General features: G+C 37.8%; 1 protein-coding gene across 1 annotated transcript in view; it reads right to left on the bottom strand.

Annotated features, from left to right (window-relative positions):
- Nucleotides 1-15,427, bottom strand: part of LOC109366936 (PHD finger protein 20-like protein 1) — a 43,504-nt gene extending 28,077 nt beyond the window's left edge. The window contains exons 1-2 of the mRNA XM_019614395.2: nt 15,360-15,427; nt 14,747-14,751 (exon numbers count right to left, since the gene is read on the bottom strand). Of these exons, the coding sequence (XP_019469940.1) occupies nt 14,747-14,751; nt 15,360-15,427 (73 nt within the window). The remainder of the gene's footprint in view (nt 1-14,746; nt 14,752-15,359) is intronic.
- Nucleotides 15,428-17,188: the final 1,761 nt, after the last annotated feature.

Genomic DNA, 17,188 nt, shown 5'->3' with positions numbered 1-17,188 from the left:
AATTGGAAACTGCAACAGATATTAAAAGAACAATATCACAATTTGATAGAGCAAATTCTCAGCTACAAAATACTGTTTTTCAACATAGTCACTATCATTAGCTGTGCATTTTCGATAGTAATGAACAAGAGCCTGCATGCTATGATAATAAAAATCTGCACCAGTAGAGCTGATGGCCAGTGCTCAAATGCATGACCCACCACCTCACTGTGCTCACATCCACAGTTTGGTCTACATGTTCAACAAGCATCAATGAACGTCAGTGGATGCCATTTTTTCCTCATGGAGAAATTCAGTAACACATCTTTGTTTCATATCCACTTCCACACCAGATCCCACTCTGCCAGGCCACCCCTCTGCTGCCCTCCATCACACAGAAACAAAATGTAATGGAATATTGGTGGGAAAGTTCAACCTCTATTGCCATATCACCAACATCCACCTCTGACATCATGGACCAACATAGTAAAATAGGAAGCATTCCTTTCAGAGAAGTCCTCAAGCTTACATGTAAAATTCTTCCTTTCACATCAAAGCAGCTGCAACCATGTTGTAAAGTTAGCATCGCCAAAAGTTGCTTTCAGAAACAGAACAGTTCAACTATAGTTAGTAATGTTTGTGTAGGCAATGCCTCCTTGCTGAACTGCACTGAAAGACACTGAACAGCACTGCAAGAGTATTTGTACCACCAAAACCAACCAACCAACCAAGTAAATAAATAACAGAAACCAAAAAAAATCAGAAGAAAGAATCACAGCTCCTAGAAATAAGATGTCTCTACTCTGCCATGCAAAACATCTGTTTAACAGTGAATAATGCTGCTCTAGGGGATACCTTGACCAATCTAGTTTTATTGATCCAAAATACAGCTGTTTCCTTATATTCACTTGGGAAGCATTTACACCTATTTGTCGAATGTTTTCTTAACAGGCTTAATATTTCTTTCAGTTATTTAACGTATTTCTCCTAGTTTAGGCTCCCACAGACCTATTTGAATAATTCCTTCTGTCTATAGCCTGTGATACTTAGACATGCATACACTGTCCTCATATGCCCCTCATATCTCTCTGAAACAATCACAGATAGTTAAGGATCTTTTAAAATCAATGCCTTTAAATAAGTGTCCAACAACAATATTCAGAGAAACACTCTTCTTTGATGTCTTACAAATTCCTCCATAAACACCATTCTATTTATTGAATATCAGCAGCAGCTCTCACAACCAGTTACTCCTGCATTGTGAGTTTCTTTTTTATTTAAACCTGGATACACTAAAACAGCCAGACAAAAATGAAAACAGAAAACCAAAGACAAATAACTGCAGCTGAAATGCTGAAGCATCTAATAACATGCTGGGAAGTGCACTGGGATAGAATTATAGAGTCATTAATGTTGGAAAAGACCTCCAAGATCATCCAACTACTTATCCATCATAATCATTCTCACTAAATCCACAATCACAAGTGCCCACAAGTATTTTCTACAATCAGAAATCATCAGATTTCCATCAGAAAATAGAAAATATATGCTAAAACATGCTCTAAATATGATCATCAACTAATAAAAGCTCTGTAAACATTTTCCCTAACTTATCCATAATGTTTCTGAGAAGGTGATTTGTAAGTTTCATTACCACATAGTTTCAACCTCTGCTTCTCTTGTCATAGCTAAGATCAAAGCATGAAGGAAGAAGCTGCATTCTTTGCATAACTACTGGTTTTAATGACATTATTGGCCACAGCAAGGAAAAAGGAGAGCCCTGAGGGCTACTCTCATGCTCTGGCAGGCAAACACAAGAGAAGTTTACCCACCATATTAAGTACAGCTCTTCCTTATTTTCAAGTCTAGACTTTAAAACACCACTAGTTGTATAGAAGTGCCACTAGGTAAACAGACATTTTTCTTCATCTTCCATTCAAATTACAGAAACAAAATCAGCAATGCACTTTGTGTTAAGATTTTACATGGAATAAAATGCATGCTCAGGCATCCAATAAGGTTACTCAGAAAAGATTTAAGCTCATCAGAGAGGTAGCAAAATGCTTTCATCAGGCTTCATTGCTTTCCTACCTAATTCATAGAATCATAGAATGATGGAATGGTTGTGGTTGGAAGGGACCTTAAAGATCCTCGAGTTCCAAGCCCCATGCTGTGGGCAAGGTTGCCAACCACTAGATCAGCTTGCTCAGGGCAATTGGATGCTTGAAAGTCAGGAGGAACATATATTACAAATGATTTGGGATATACAAATTACTTAGTATAACTTAGCAGACACTGGAATAAAAGAGGAGAACTACTTGGAAGAAACACGAGTGTTTGCCGTTTCATCGTTACTCCATATTGTCAGTAGCACATGCCCATGTGCCCACACTAAGAATTCAATTCCTGGGTTTATGTAAAATGTTTTCTCAGCTGAATGATATTTCCTGAGTCATTACAGCTCAGTAAGTATAAAAGAAGAAGCTCTCTCAGCAGCTTTCCACATTTTCTCAGGTAAAAAAATCACAAAGACAGTAGTGCCTTCCAGGAGGACTACATTTTGAACATCTTTCTCAAAATCTGCATCGTATTTCCTCCTTAAGAGAAACCTTTTGTACTTGACAATACCTACATCATCACAGTACATATATGAAAATATGTGCTATGAAACTCTCTGGTTAAATTCTGCACTTCCCTCTGCTGTCTCCTCTGTCTGCCTTTACTGTGATACCTGATAACATGATATTGTCCTCTGTCTTCAAAGCAGTAGAATCACACCCAGAGGTTTCAGGTCGGGTGACCATATCAGAGCCTAGAAGGCAAGAAGAATTAAAGAACATAATAATTCAGTTTATCAGTTTACCTTTCTTCCACAATATAAACTCATCCTCGGTTCCCTAACTTAAGCAAACATTTTGGTGTAATCTGTACCAGTTAGGAAAACTCCTTATATAGTTTCTCCAGCTCATGAATCAAAAATGAGTAATGGAAAAACTGAACCCAAAATTCAGTAATTCATCTAGTTACTTGTAGTTACTTATAAATGTCCAAATTATTTGCGGTACCTTGAACACTGATAGGTCAAAGGCAAGTGTTTCCACAGTGTAATTTTTCACGGTATATGTCTCATGTTGGACATTACCAAATGAATTGAGAAAGATTCTTCCAGTGGCACTCATATAACACAGCTGCCATTGGCTGTATTTCACCATAAAATTTTATAACAGGGCCTGTGAGATAACTTACCTCTCCACAGAAACACTTGCTGAAAAGAGGTAAAATTTCTTTCTGCCTCTTCTGACAGCTTAGACACTTGTAAAGAAGAAAATGTGTGTTAGAACAGCTGTTAAAATTAAGCAAATAGATAGCACTGAAATGCATGGAAATTAAATTAAAAAAACATCTTTAGACTATGTTTTCCCTTATTTATAGCACAAGACTCCGGGAAGGACGGCACAGGTGTCCTGGTTCTAGTCTAGGTCACAGGTACCAAAATTTTATTCTATTTTCTGTCACCTGTTCTGTGCTAATCTGAATAAATCTCTCTCTGTCTTTTTTCCACTGTTTACATTTCTTTAAGATTATTTACTTGATTCTGCCTAAATTAAATGCTAGAAGTATTAAAGGATAACATAGTAGAAGTAATACATCCCAGTGACTTTCCCTAATGTTCCCAAAGAAAGGTAAGTCCATCTAACAATACATCTGATTTGGAAGGTTTAATTCTCTTATGCTTGTATAGGTATGGACTATCTTGAGGAAAAAAAAAAAACAACATTGAAGGTACAAGAGCAGGCTGGAAGAAAAGGCAGGTTCTGTAGACGAATTAAAGAGAAGTAATGTAAATTAAGTTAATCCATTGACATACTTCCACTGAACACTTGTCCTCCCAGGGTGAAGGAGAAGATCTTTTCTTCTTTGTCATAGCTCAGACCTCTGCATATTTCATTTATGACGGATGTTTGTGTTGGACTCCAACCATTTGCATTGCAGATCAGCACATCTGGGGATGTCATCAAGCTACACAAGATGGTACCTAGGTTCACAGGAAGTGAGAATTGCATCACTGCCACAATGCCATTCACGTACATAGAGATTTACATCCAAGCATCTCAATACTTTCTCTAAATGCCAATTGAAGTTGTGTTACTGAGATAGCTAGTCATTTGTATTGCCACCTAAAAAAAATGAAAATCAGAACATACGTTCAGTTTGGAGTTCTCACGTTAGACATTCACACCTAAAACAAACATTTGTAGCCTCAGTTTGAGCTCATACTGTTATCACCTAATAAAATATTATTATTATCTGACAATACCCAACAGTGTTCTCAGTAAAATGTCCATTTCTCCACAGGAGAAATTTTCTACTTCAGGTCTTTACTGCATCAGGTCAAATCTCAGGCCTTACTCAAAATCTGCCTATGCCAGAAAATGTCAGTGATGCAGAGATAAGTGTAGAGCATCCAAAAATGAGCTCTACTGAGTGCTGGTTTGTTGTTTTTTCATTTTGTTTTGTTTTGTTTTGTTTTTTTTAACCTAACTGTTATGTATGTTTACTGAAGAAATTTTAATTTTGCAGCGTTTAGACAATACCTCCATCAAGTGCAATCTGACTCAAGATGAAGCCATCACAGCAAGAGTCCCTGCTGCAAGTCTGTCTGCAGAAGAGCTGAGCATCCGTCAGAGATGTGCTAGCTGCTGAGAGAGCCATGGAACGATACACACCAGAAAGCACATTCTGAAAACTGGTCCTTTCAAAGGTCTTGAGTCCAGATGAGTCAAATTCTTGTGCTGGGCAGACAGAACAGAAAAAAAAATGTTCAAAAGAGCTCAGGTGGAGAAGTGGTGATTTCAGAATGCCTGCAGGCTAGAGTTGTTTGAAAGTTATATGGTAAAAGCTAAGCTAAAAATCATTTCTTGGACTTTGAGTTTCAAAAGCAAGATAAGATTACCAAATGGTTTGGTTCATTTAGAGATGAGTAGAGAGCCAGAATATATTGCCATTTAGGAAAGTATAACACTTAGGGTACTCAGGTTTTTTATATTAACTGTTATCAAAGCAAACATCAACAGCCATATTTCTTATTTGTGGGGAACAAGCCTTGAAAGGAATATTTAGTGAGGTTTTTGGGCTACCATTCAGCATTAAGCCCTGAACAGAATTACCCCTTCTTGAACAAATATGTTCCCCCACATCATCAAGATCCTATTCAGAAGTATCCACAATTTCAGGCACAGTAGTCTAAGAGATGTCTGAGTTGCATCTGGTACCTTTCTTCAAATAGACCATCACAGCATCTCCCTCTGGATTCCTGATATAAAGCAAGCAGCTGAGACTACTGATGCTAGTGGCAGCAGGATTCCCCAGAGCACCTTGCACCTGAGACAGAAAATAGGCATGAAATAAATGCAACCTAACCAACTTCCTCTGTTAAAACATCTTTTCCTTAGCCATAAACAGAGGGAAGAATTATCACACACAGTTTATAACCACCACAGCTTGCTGAGGCTCACTGCAGATGCTTTTTAACTTGTCAAACAGAAATCTCAACTGATCTTCAGTGCCTCTGTGCTGTGTTTAGAAAGCTGTGAGTAGGAAACTGTTAAAGACATAGAATCATAGAATGGCCTAGGTTGAAAAGGAACATAATGATCACCTATTTTCAACCCTCCTGCTATGTGCAGGGTTGTCAGAGCCACATCCAGCCTGGCCTTGAATGCCTCCAGAGATGGGGTATCCACAACCTCCTTGGACAACTTGTTGCAGTGCCTCACCACCCTCTAAAAGCCTTTGACTCAAAGCTTGGAGAAGAGGAAGGAACTGAAAAATGATGACCATTCAGGTGACATGGTTACTGACCCAGATACTTCTAGTTCTGACTATTCAGATGAAAGCACTTTTTAAGTTAACCTGATATCCAGACTGTGGGAGTTCGGTATGTTTTAAGGAGAGAAGTGCTGTATGGTGTTTCATGGAAACATTGAGGCATTCAGTGCCACTTTTGGCAATGACTGGTTGTAGTTTCTCTGCCAGCTTGAAGGAATTTATTACACAGTGTCCAAGGAATAAGATAATTGCCTGCTCTTCTTTTATGATATCTTCTACTTATATTTCACATATAGTATTATGGTAAACAGATTTTTAAATATCACAGTTTTTACCAATCCAGAGGTGGTGCAGTTGAAGTTGACTTCAGCAGCACTGTATAAATCGCACAATATTTCAGTACCAGCAGGAGTTACAGCAGCAAAACTACAAGCTTCTTCCTTATCACAGTCTGAAAAACAAAGAGGAAACCATAAGTTTCATAGTACATACCTACAAATTCCTCTGTCTTCTGCCATTTACCTAACTTTTCATACCTCTATGAGACTGCAATCACAAGAGTTTCACGTGCCATATGAACTTTGGCTTTTAATCATTTAGTATAGCATTAAGTTTTCAAATTAAATGATATAAAACATATTTGGACGTCCTTCACCAACAGGTGAATTATGTCTAACCAATTAACTAAATATTTAAAGTCTGCTGGATAATTTTGCCTGTGGAAGGTAGGGAAGACTCACACAAACCACTTAGCGTATCTGCACAAGACAGTAACTCCACAGCAAACAGGTTGTAGTCAAAATCAGCGTGACAGAAGGTAATGAAACATGAAATTCTGAAATCATGCCTGCTGATTAGTGTAAGGCAGTGAGCAGCCATCCCATTCCAAAGTTACGAGTGGCTGAAGATCCTTTTGCCTATATGCTACCATCACTAATAGGCTCCCACAGCTCTGCTCCTAAAACAGGAGGCAAAAATGTTTCCAAATATTTGTTGCATAAAATAAAACAGTTTAGACCAGAACACCGTCAGAATATAAACTAAACTATATGACTGCACAGGAGCAGAGAGGGAAGGCTATTCCTATCCTATACAGTAATATTTTAGACTGGCATTGCCATTTGGCAGTGAATATAAGCTCATATGCTATTTCTTCACTTTGTTGCTCCAATCTTTTAAAAAAAAAAAAGAAAAAGCAACCTTCTCTTTTATAATAAAAATTACATGCATTGAATACATAGCTTGCCAAAGTGGCAGGGGGTTGGAGATTCACGATCCTTGAGGTCCCTTCCAACCCAGGCCGTTCTGTGACTCTGGCATTTATTCCTTCATACAGTGCTGCTGAAGTCAACTTCAACATTTCATGACTGAAATGCCTTGCTCTTAAGTATCTCCAGTTTCAAAGTTAGGTGCAAAAAACCTTATACAAATGAATCTGTGAAGCCCTGTGTGTACTCCTAGAATAATTTTCATCACTAAACCATGTCCCTAATTGCTACATCTATACAATACATGAACATCTCCAGGGATGATAACTCCATTGCTTCCCTGGTCAGCTTGCTCCAAACCTTGATCAATGCTTAATATTAGCCCTTGTCACAGGCTATCCTTGTTATTAGAGCCGGGGTGTATTTATTTTGAATGCTATACCTCTACCTTACAAGTCTGCATTAGGAGACACAAGGCGATGCACCTTTAAAGTAGTGCAACTGTGGTTTTAGATAACTTTGAATCAACATAAGCCAGCAAATATGATGTGTCCAAAGGCAATACGATATGTACACTGTACGACTCAGCAGAGAAATACATCTGCACACCTTACAATATCCTTCTGATGTAAGCAAGGGTTTCTATTCCTCTTTAATACACCAATCAAATAATCTGGGAAGAGACAAAGAACCTGATTTTCACATGGGCTGAACATCTAATTCTTCTTTTTTGTCTAAGCATCTGGAAAGTCTGATGAATGCTTCCAAGTTTGAATCTTGGCTCTCATTCATACTGAAAACTGGATTTAAACTCAAATGACTTGCCTAAAATGGAACATAAGGCCATAAGATTTCTTTCTAAAAGAAAGAGCAATCTCTTCTCTGAACCAAAGTTAGCAGTAAGCTAGCACTGAACTGCAAGAGACATAGTTCATCTAGGACCTTATCCATAAGTTCATCATACAAAAGGATTCAGAGTTCTCCAAGATGGTTCCTATTGTCTGTGCAGATTTTCTGAGTTTTCCTTACCTGAAATGCATTGAAAAGTTAGACTTTGTAGATCTCTCCCAAATGACTGAGATTTGAGAATTTGAACTTTATCTGACCCATAAACGAATGTAGAGGCAGGAACTCTCTCAAATTTTCTGAGCACTAAAAACCAAAGACACAAATATCAGTTCCCATGCTGCAGAGAGACAAGGAGACTTTGGCTAGAAGTAAAAATTAAGGACTTTTACAGGGAAATAACTCAGTACATGATGTACTCTGACTCAACAGGTAACAAAGGAGACAATAAGAATGAAGGCGGTATACAGGAAACCTGAGGAGGTACTTTCATAAGGGCGTGTATTTCTGTTCTGCAAAAACAGCATGACAGTATCTTTCAAAAGCAGTTAGCCAGAGGTGGTCTGGCAGTTTATATTCAAGTGGGACTTCCCTGCCAGCAGCAGACTGATTGTCTCCTATTACTTGCTCATGGTGCAGAATAAACTACTGAGCCAACAGGGGAACCAACTTTCTGAAAAACAATCACTGAAATAAAAGTCAGCTCCAACAGAACTTGGCTACAAAGGAAATCAAGGAGCTTAATTACCATGTTTGGGAGCATACAACCATTGTTGTCCACTAACTTAAAGCTCGGGGATTTGTTGTAGGCGGCGTAGTCAGCATGCTCCTTTTTGACACCCTCACATTTAACTACAGACTGTCACTTGATTTAAGTCTACTCTCTCTGAGCTGCACCTGCACATGTGTGTAAGGAAGCCCATCAAAACAAGACTATTCACAAATTAGGAGAAGCTCATGGGGTCTAAAGAAGGGGCCTAGCAGTCCTAGCAGAGGGTTGTTAGAGTTCGGGTATTATAGTCAGGTTACGGTTCGACTTGATGATCTTTAAGGTCTTTTCCAACCAAGCAGTTCTATGATTCTATGATGCAAAATCCAAAGGTCACCAAATGCTGACAAGTATCCATTTAAGCTCAGGTTTGGCCCTGGCCATGCCCTGAAGAATTTAATAGACAGTGAAGGGACACAGAGAGACATTGCAACCACTGTGCTCAGGTTTCTATTACTTTTACAGATTTTTTGATACAGTATGTCCATCAGCTGACAAACTAATATCTTTCAGTGAGCACAACATGCTAAGGAGAAGGGAAGAATGTGGTGACTTCACCCCTGTCTTGTCCAGGCTTCTTCTCAAAGTTCCATACATTCTAACCATAGAATCGTCTAGGTTGCCAAAGACCTTAGAGGTCACCAACCACCAATCTGACCTACTGAGTCCCATTACTAAATCATGTCCCTTACTGCCGTAGCCACATGTCTCTTTAATACTTCCAAGGATGCAGACTCAATCACTTTCCTTGAAAGCCTATTCCAATGCTTGGCCATCCTCTCTGTGAAGAAATTATTCCTGATATCCAGTCTAAACTTCCTCTAGTGCATCATGAGACCACTTCCTCACATCCTGACATTTGTCATCTGAGAAAAGAGACCAACATCCTCCTCAGTTTTCTTTATTGTAGTTGTAGAATAAAACAAGCTTTCCCTTCAGCCTCCTCTTCTGCAGTCTCATCAAGCCAATTCAGACCTTCAGCTCATTGCAGTGAATACCTGACCTAGACCTTAAAGAGCTAAAAAGCAGGAGAGTCCTGGTTCAATCTCAGCCAATATGAGATATCTGCCAGTAGAAGAGCCACTCAGGCACAGAGGTTCAGCTGGAAGATCCCAAGCCTTTCTCCCTGCAACAACTGCATAAACCACAAAATAAAATTCAGGGATAAGTTCTTAAAACAATCATTTGTACTCCTGCAGCAAAATAGTCAGGCTAAATCAGAAGCAAATGTCCAGTGTTGTCAGGGCTGAGTGAGCAGGTGTTTTTGATAAAACCATCATTTCTGCTCAGAAAGAACATAAGAGCTAGACAAAAACTCAAAATAAAAATAAAAATAAAAAATTCTTGCACTCCAGTGCAACTGGGGAGAAGCATAAACAGAGCTGGAAGGTAACAAGTGTCTAATTCAAAGCTCAACATAACATCAGTTTCTAAACCGAATATTCCATTAAATTTGATGCCAATTATATAATGAATATAAAATATGCTGGAAGACTAATTTTTGGGAAAGGGAAAAGTTTTGGGTTTGAAGCTTGTAGTTAAACCTTATTGCAAGCAGTCTGGGGACTGTTTGATGGATGACTTCGGTGATAGATCTCTAGCAGATGCTTACATGTACAACATTCAGCTTGATGAAGCCTTCATTTTGCATCTTTTCCTTTGGACTTCCAACAAATTACTTTCTACTTTGTCTTTCTGTCATCTCTTCTATTTGATTTTTTCTGAATTCCACTTCAACTGTTCCAAAGGCTCCTCCAGAAGTAGTGGAGAATTAGGTAAATGTTTGGAATATCATGACTGTTTTTTGTTGTTGTTGTTGTTGTTTTGCGGGACGATAGTGTTGGATTTTTTTTTCCCCATTTTGTTTTGTTTAACTTTGTTTTCAAAAATTGTTTGAGAACTGCAATTTCACAATTGCGTTCAAGCAGAAGGAAGTTTCCCCAGTTTGCAAGGACATGTTCACCAAGTCAAATACCATAAAGCAAGAGCCCAGACGGTGATGTTATGCCACAGCTATGAAGTCATTGTAAAACATAGTCTGTTTTACAGGATCACATGGATGAATGATAATTTTACAGCAAAATTCATCATTCTGCTTTGTTCCCCTTAGCCCACTCATTATTCTTGGGCTCAGGAGATCAGCATACATAAAACACTGTCAGCCATTTGAGAGCGAAAGAAATCTTCTCTCTCCGCTTACAGGAAATGACTTCGTCAATCCAGTCATGAAAAAACAGAAGTAAGGAGCAATGTGGCTGAAGGCAGAGGCCACAAGTATGGGAAAATGAGTATGCTGGCAAACCAGCTGTGGAGCACTGGGTCATTTCATAAGGCAGTTACACTTACATTGGATAAAAACATAACCAAATATCATTCTTACCTAAGCACTCATAGTCTGTAAGGAGATCATCTGTTTCAGTCCAATCCAGAGCTGCTCCAAAGTCATCAATGCAGAAGGATTTTTTAGTGTCAGGGTTTTGTTGGGAAGGCCTATACTGGCCATCCTCATCGCACTGCAAACCCTGCTCATTGCCTTGACAGTAAGTAATACCTGTAAGCAGGGTGAAAAAAGGAGAGGTTTGACAGTGTTTTCCCTGGGTTTTGAAGCATCAACAGGCCAAAAAACCAAGTACAATAGAAACTTTTCTGAATATTAATCTCTAATTTATATGATGTTTTATTTTTTAAGATATGCTTATCTCACCTCTTTGTTTTCTCTGTAAATCACATTCGGAACATTTCTGAGATTTTCTATATGCATACAACCTCCTTTGTTATAAGTGCTGTAAAGCAGAGAAGTATAGAGAAGGAACTGTATTTTCACACAGGCTTGTTCAGTGCTTATTGCAATGGACCCATGAAATGTTATGAAGAACACCACAAGAGCCATCACAACAATTTATTTGTTACTTAAAAAAAAATAATAATAATCTACTGTGGGTGGGAAATATGGTGTTAACTCTCTTTTCTTAAAGAATAAAGACTTTGATTTAAATTAGCAGCTATCTTCCTAACTACTTTTCAATCCCTAATGTGTAAACAACAAAGCACATGAGATCAATACCTACACTGAGAACACAGATACAGAAATGAAGGTGACAAATCAGTCTGATGTCTTCTTTAGGCAAAAATAAATTGATGTTAGGGTGATTATAAACCTTCTGTTTTATCTCACCCAAGAGAACATATAGACTGGAACAAAATAAAGCAGTTCCTATACTCATCCATAATACCAAGTCTTTAGTGTGACTACTGACTTTTAGCTTTCTCCATGAGCTTAACAAGTGGTATTCTTTATAGAACTGCTTCCAAAAATATGTCATTAAATATGTATACACTAACTTAACTGAATATATCAACTTTGAGAAGTGTCTGTATCAAAGTTGGGTCTTGAAAGAGCTAGGCAAAGACTCCTTCAATATTCAAGAAAATGCCAGTAAATTGACCATATCAGATGTTTCTTGCTGACTGAATATCCAGATGTCTTTCCACAGGACAATGAACATGTCTCAAAGAACCGCAACATCCTGGATGAGACTTACTACTCATTTCTCACACATATTTGATCTAAACACCAGACAGTTTGTTTTGTCCTTGAAAAACATTTTTCAATATATGCAGAAAGGATTAAAAAAAATGTTAAAAAAAAGTCAGGAAGGATTTATTTTCAACCTGACAGATGAAAATAATATTGATCAGTTATTTGAAGTCAAAATACAAAGGGAAAAATGGGCTCAACTTACAGTCATCAGCACTGAATGCCCCATAAGAGTTGGTAGTTTTGCCCACAGGACACTTGATGCAAGATAAACGCCCTGTCTGATACTGATAGTAGCCAAGAGGGCAGGGAATGCATTCACCATCCTGGAAATTAGTGCCTGGAGGACAAACAACTGCAAACAGAACAACATCATTACTCTTATGGAATTCAAACATTTCAGGCATTTGCACACTCATGAATGATTGTATATTTATCATGCTGGTAGATTTTCTAAGGTTTCAAGCCTTTAATATATGTATTTCTAAGTGGAATAATACAACAAAAATACAAAACAAAAATGCTCCTTAATTATTCATTAAACTCACTATTGCCTGGAATATATCCTATGGTTTCTTATTTTCAGATCATCCTAAAAACACTCCCAAAATAATGCACTACACTCTTTGGAAAAACCAAGTGCAGGTCTGATTTCCAACTGAATACTGTCAAACCCATTTATAATAAGATAATGCACTTTGTGAAAGAAAAGAAAGGAATTGAAGCTACAAACAGAGTCACTTGCTCAAAAACTGCAAGCAGAAAGAGGAAGACTCCAGTGAGTAAAAATTCCAAAAACTTTGTACAGAAATTCACCATCTGGTAACAATTTCATTCAGAATTCCTAGTAAAGAAGACTTTGTAAGCACTTCCAAGCTAAACAGAAATGGCTGGATTAAAAGTCACTAGTTGTGCACATGACAACCCCAATACAAAACAAACAGATATCCTTGGGCCGAAAATAGGATTCTGAAAATTATGTTTTCAGAAGTAATATTTCCAGCTGAACTGTTGCATATTCCAAAGAAAACTCTTTGTCTTCTGGGAGGTCATGCAATACCATCTTTCCCTCCAGATCATTCAGATGATCATTAAAGCAGAAGAGTCACAGATATATTTGCAAGACAATACCTTTACTTGTTATTTCACAGCTGCTTTCCAGATGCACTTTTCCTTCAAAACACTATCAAATGTATATTTTGGGACTTTGACAAGGTGCAAAACTTCATTTCTGTTCTTGCCCTGCATTTTGACAGCAGTTTAAGCTTGTATTAGAGAGAAACAGTGATGGAAAATCGTCCATCTCCACTACAACTCATATGATGAATTTCTGCTCTAGCCAGCACATGGGAATGTAAACTAATTTAACTTGTTGAAGCACCTAAATATAACAGATTAAAAAGACAGCTAGCATCAAAATGATCATATCTTCCTTCACTTCCTCTAAATGGTCCAATGGGAAATTCCAGGATGAGACAACAGAGAGGCTGACTTTTTTTTCCTCTCAAGTAGTTATAATACATATCTAAAACCCACTAAAGGACCAAAAAAATCCTGGATGAGACAGTATTCCACTTTCTAATGCATATTGCTTAATATACAAGTGTATCTGATACATTTTAAAGACATTTTCCAACACATGCAAAAAGGATCATAAGCATTTCAAATGAACAGCAGTAGAAGAAAATAAAATGAAATGAGTAATCCATGTCTAAATCCAAGGCAAAATGCGAAGGATAGGAGTGACTAATTAAGCAATTGAATTTTATAAAAGAAGAAATCAAACTTTCAAAGCATCTTCCTCTTTCTGTAGTTACGGTCATGATGGAGATGTAACATCTGTGTCTAATCACATTTTAAGAAAGTAGAACAACTTTTCGTCTCACGTTAGATTAACAAAAAGACATGAAGAACAGCAAAAAAGAGCAAAACATTGGTGCAGAAACTGATGTGTTCCAGAATCCACAGCTCTTGAAAGCATGTATAAAATCAGCTAAAAGTTAATCTCCCTGCGCTCATGTTGAATGTGTGACTCTGAAAGTCAGACAAACCATCAAACTTAACTCTTGCAAGCTTTAATGTACATATGTTTTAACAAGATAAGAAACTAGAGGATAGTCTTAAGGCTGTCTCAGAGCTAAGTTTTACCAATGGACTCAAACTTAATTTCCCTAAAATATGAAAATAAAGCAAAACTAATAAAATAAAAATTAAAATCACAAATTAAATCCCTGAATGCAGCACATGAGATCTGTAACCTGGCCTTGCTTTTAAGCCAACTAAGGCCTCTGCATACCAGGGGAACAACATACTGAGTAGCAATTTCCAGGCTAAAGAGCAACTAACTGGAGAATGGCAAACAGTTCCAAAGCAGTGGGATAATGCTCTTCACAGAAGCCTCATTTTGCTTAAGATCAGCTCTCCCCACACTGAGTATGCTTGAAAATTATTACAACTGATTGCTACTCAGTGCTTGCACTGCTCTCTCCTCCCTCCAGGAGGAGATTTGTGGGATTCCAGATTCTGGGATCCATCAGTTACTAATGAAGACTTGAGCTGCTAGCTTGGTTATAAAACCAGTGCTGTTTTTGATTTGGGTTATGCTCTGGTCAAAGCAGTTCTGATAGAATTTAATGATAAATAAATAATAAAAGCAGTGAGCATAAAAATGTACAGTAAAACAAAGGTAAATCACAACGAGCTTTAAGATTTCCTTCTGAATTAAACAGTGAGAGAGAAGAAGAGAAATAGATCCCAACAGGATAAATGACCAGATTACTTATCTATAATGCACATAATAAAACTAAACCAAACAAAAAATAAAATACTGCATCATTGGAAAACAATCAGAATTCCTAACTCCAACATTTAAATAAAATGTTCAGCCCTACAACATAAAAAGGTCCAGCATGTCCTCTAACATCTTAGAATAAGAAATTTCTCCCAAAATCTGGAAGATAAACCATCTCCTTCCCACATTTCTCTGATGTTGGCTTTACTGAGTGCCTCTCTCAAATCTAGTTGGTACAAATACACATGATCTGACTTACAAGGCAAATTAATTCAGCGCTTCCTGGAGGACTCTATCCCTGGCAGGAAATATTTGGCTTAAAGATACAGTTCACTGCAAGTTCTTTTGTGATGGATTTCACTTAATAAATAATGATACCTTTAGTCGGTACAACAGTACATCTTGTTAAGTAACAGAGAGTTGTTAGTTATTCTGGATTCCCTGTAAGAATCAATCTTTTTCTGCATGGCGTGTTTAAATAACTAAAATTCAAAGACCACAGAGATGAACTGAAACTGCAGGCAATTTACCCTTACAGGTCCAAGCTGAAAGCAGCAGTAGCTCAGAGCTGATTCATGGCTTAATCCCTTTGAAGTCCTTTCCTTAAAAGCACGTGCGCAATGCTGAAGGTAGGAAAGTGACCAGATACACTAACAAAATCTGCTATCTGGTGTTCAGCCTTGCCTGTCCAAAAAGCCATGCTTAATACAAGGCAAAGCAGCTCATCTTTGAAACTAGCTTGACTTGCCTCTAAATTATGGTGTTATGCAATTGAGCAGCATATACCACACTTCATATGTACTACTATTTTTCAATTCTTGTAAACTCACTTTAGTCACAAATTATATCATTACGTAATTTAATTACACGTCAACTAAATGGTTATGCTAGTAAACTCTCAAGAGAAAGCTGCTACATAGGTCTGCTGTATTCCTTTCATGCAGAAATGCAAGATCCATCCAACTCAGGTCTACCCTCTGCACAAGACTTGCCCAGAAGGTGCCCATTTCTGTAGGGAGCAGGACAGTGTGGAGTCCCATACTGGCTTTACACCCTGGCAAACCTCACACAGAGATGCTGTCAGAGGGAGAACTTCAGGAAGAGGCCAGTAAAATTCAGACATGCGATGTAGGGGAAGACGGTATACAACTCCATAGCAATACTCTTTCTCCTATGGACTACCACCTTTGAAGGTAACCATACAGTTGAACCCACAGAAGGTATCGCACTCACTCTACTGAGTAGAGAGAAAAGGCAGAGGTCGAGCACAGACAAGTTCATGGACTTGAAGGCTTCCCTCTCAGCATTTTTTGTCAGGATTCAAGTCACATAACATTTAAAATAACAAAAAAATCTGCCAATATCTTAACTATTAGCAAGGTAATAACACCTCCAGTGCTTCACATCCACCATTGCACTATTATTTATTACACTGCTTTTTTTCTCTTTTTTAACATATAAAAATCAAGAGTGATTAATTTGGCAGGATTTCAAGAAATGAAAATATTTACATCCAACTTATTCTCATTCAAGTTACCAACTTAAAGACATAACAAGCTATGTTTTCATTTTTAATTATACGAGAAAGAAAAATATGATGGTGGCAATAAAAGCAGAAATTTTCAGCAGTATTTTCTGTGGGAAAAAATACAGTGTCATTCATTTTATTGTTTGCTCTGAGATCATTCCCAAAAGGTAACAGAAATGGCAGCTAAAGTAAAATGCTATTGAGCTTAGAAGATCCCTACATGATAGTTCTCCCCTGCAACCTCTTTGCTCCAAAGCAGGAGCCTTCAAACCAAACGGAAAACTGGCAGCATGCAAGGTTTATGCACAGAGTGATCATTTAACTTCAGGTACATCAGTGTTTCAGCCACAGTAACTGCACTTTGGTTTCAAAACATACGAGCAATTTTTATGCTCTCTTCCTATTATCTACAACAATATGTACCTGAATGCAGCTGCAAAATTCACAAACATGCATAAACTCAAGCTGAGCTTCCCTAGCTTGCTGCCAGTACTTAATCCATCTGGTTTTAAGTTTACAGACACAAGAGCACAGGTATTTCCCTTTTTCATTATTATTCAGATCCCTTGACAGCAGCAATTGAAAGACATTTGTTCTTGTTCTTGTAATCAGAACATTAGAAAGCACTCCTAATTTGTAGAGAACCACCAAACCAAGCACAGAGCTAAGTTCTTTCCACGTGCCTTGATTTGTCCTTAGG

This window comes from Meleagris gallopavo, chromosome 3, assembly GCF_000146605.3.
Source record: "Meleagris gallopavo isolate NT-WF06-2002-E0010 breed Aviagen turkey brand Nicholas breeding stock chromosome 3, Turkey_5.1, whole genome shotgun sequence".
Lineage (NCBI taxonomy): Eukaryota > Metazoa > Chordata > Aves > Galliformes > Phasianidae > Meleagris > Meleagris gallopavo.
The sequence above is the reverse complement of the archived record's forward strand: the minus strand, read 5'-3'. Positions and strand labels throughout refer to the sequence as shown.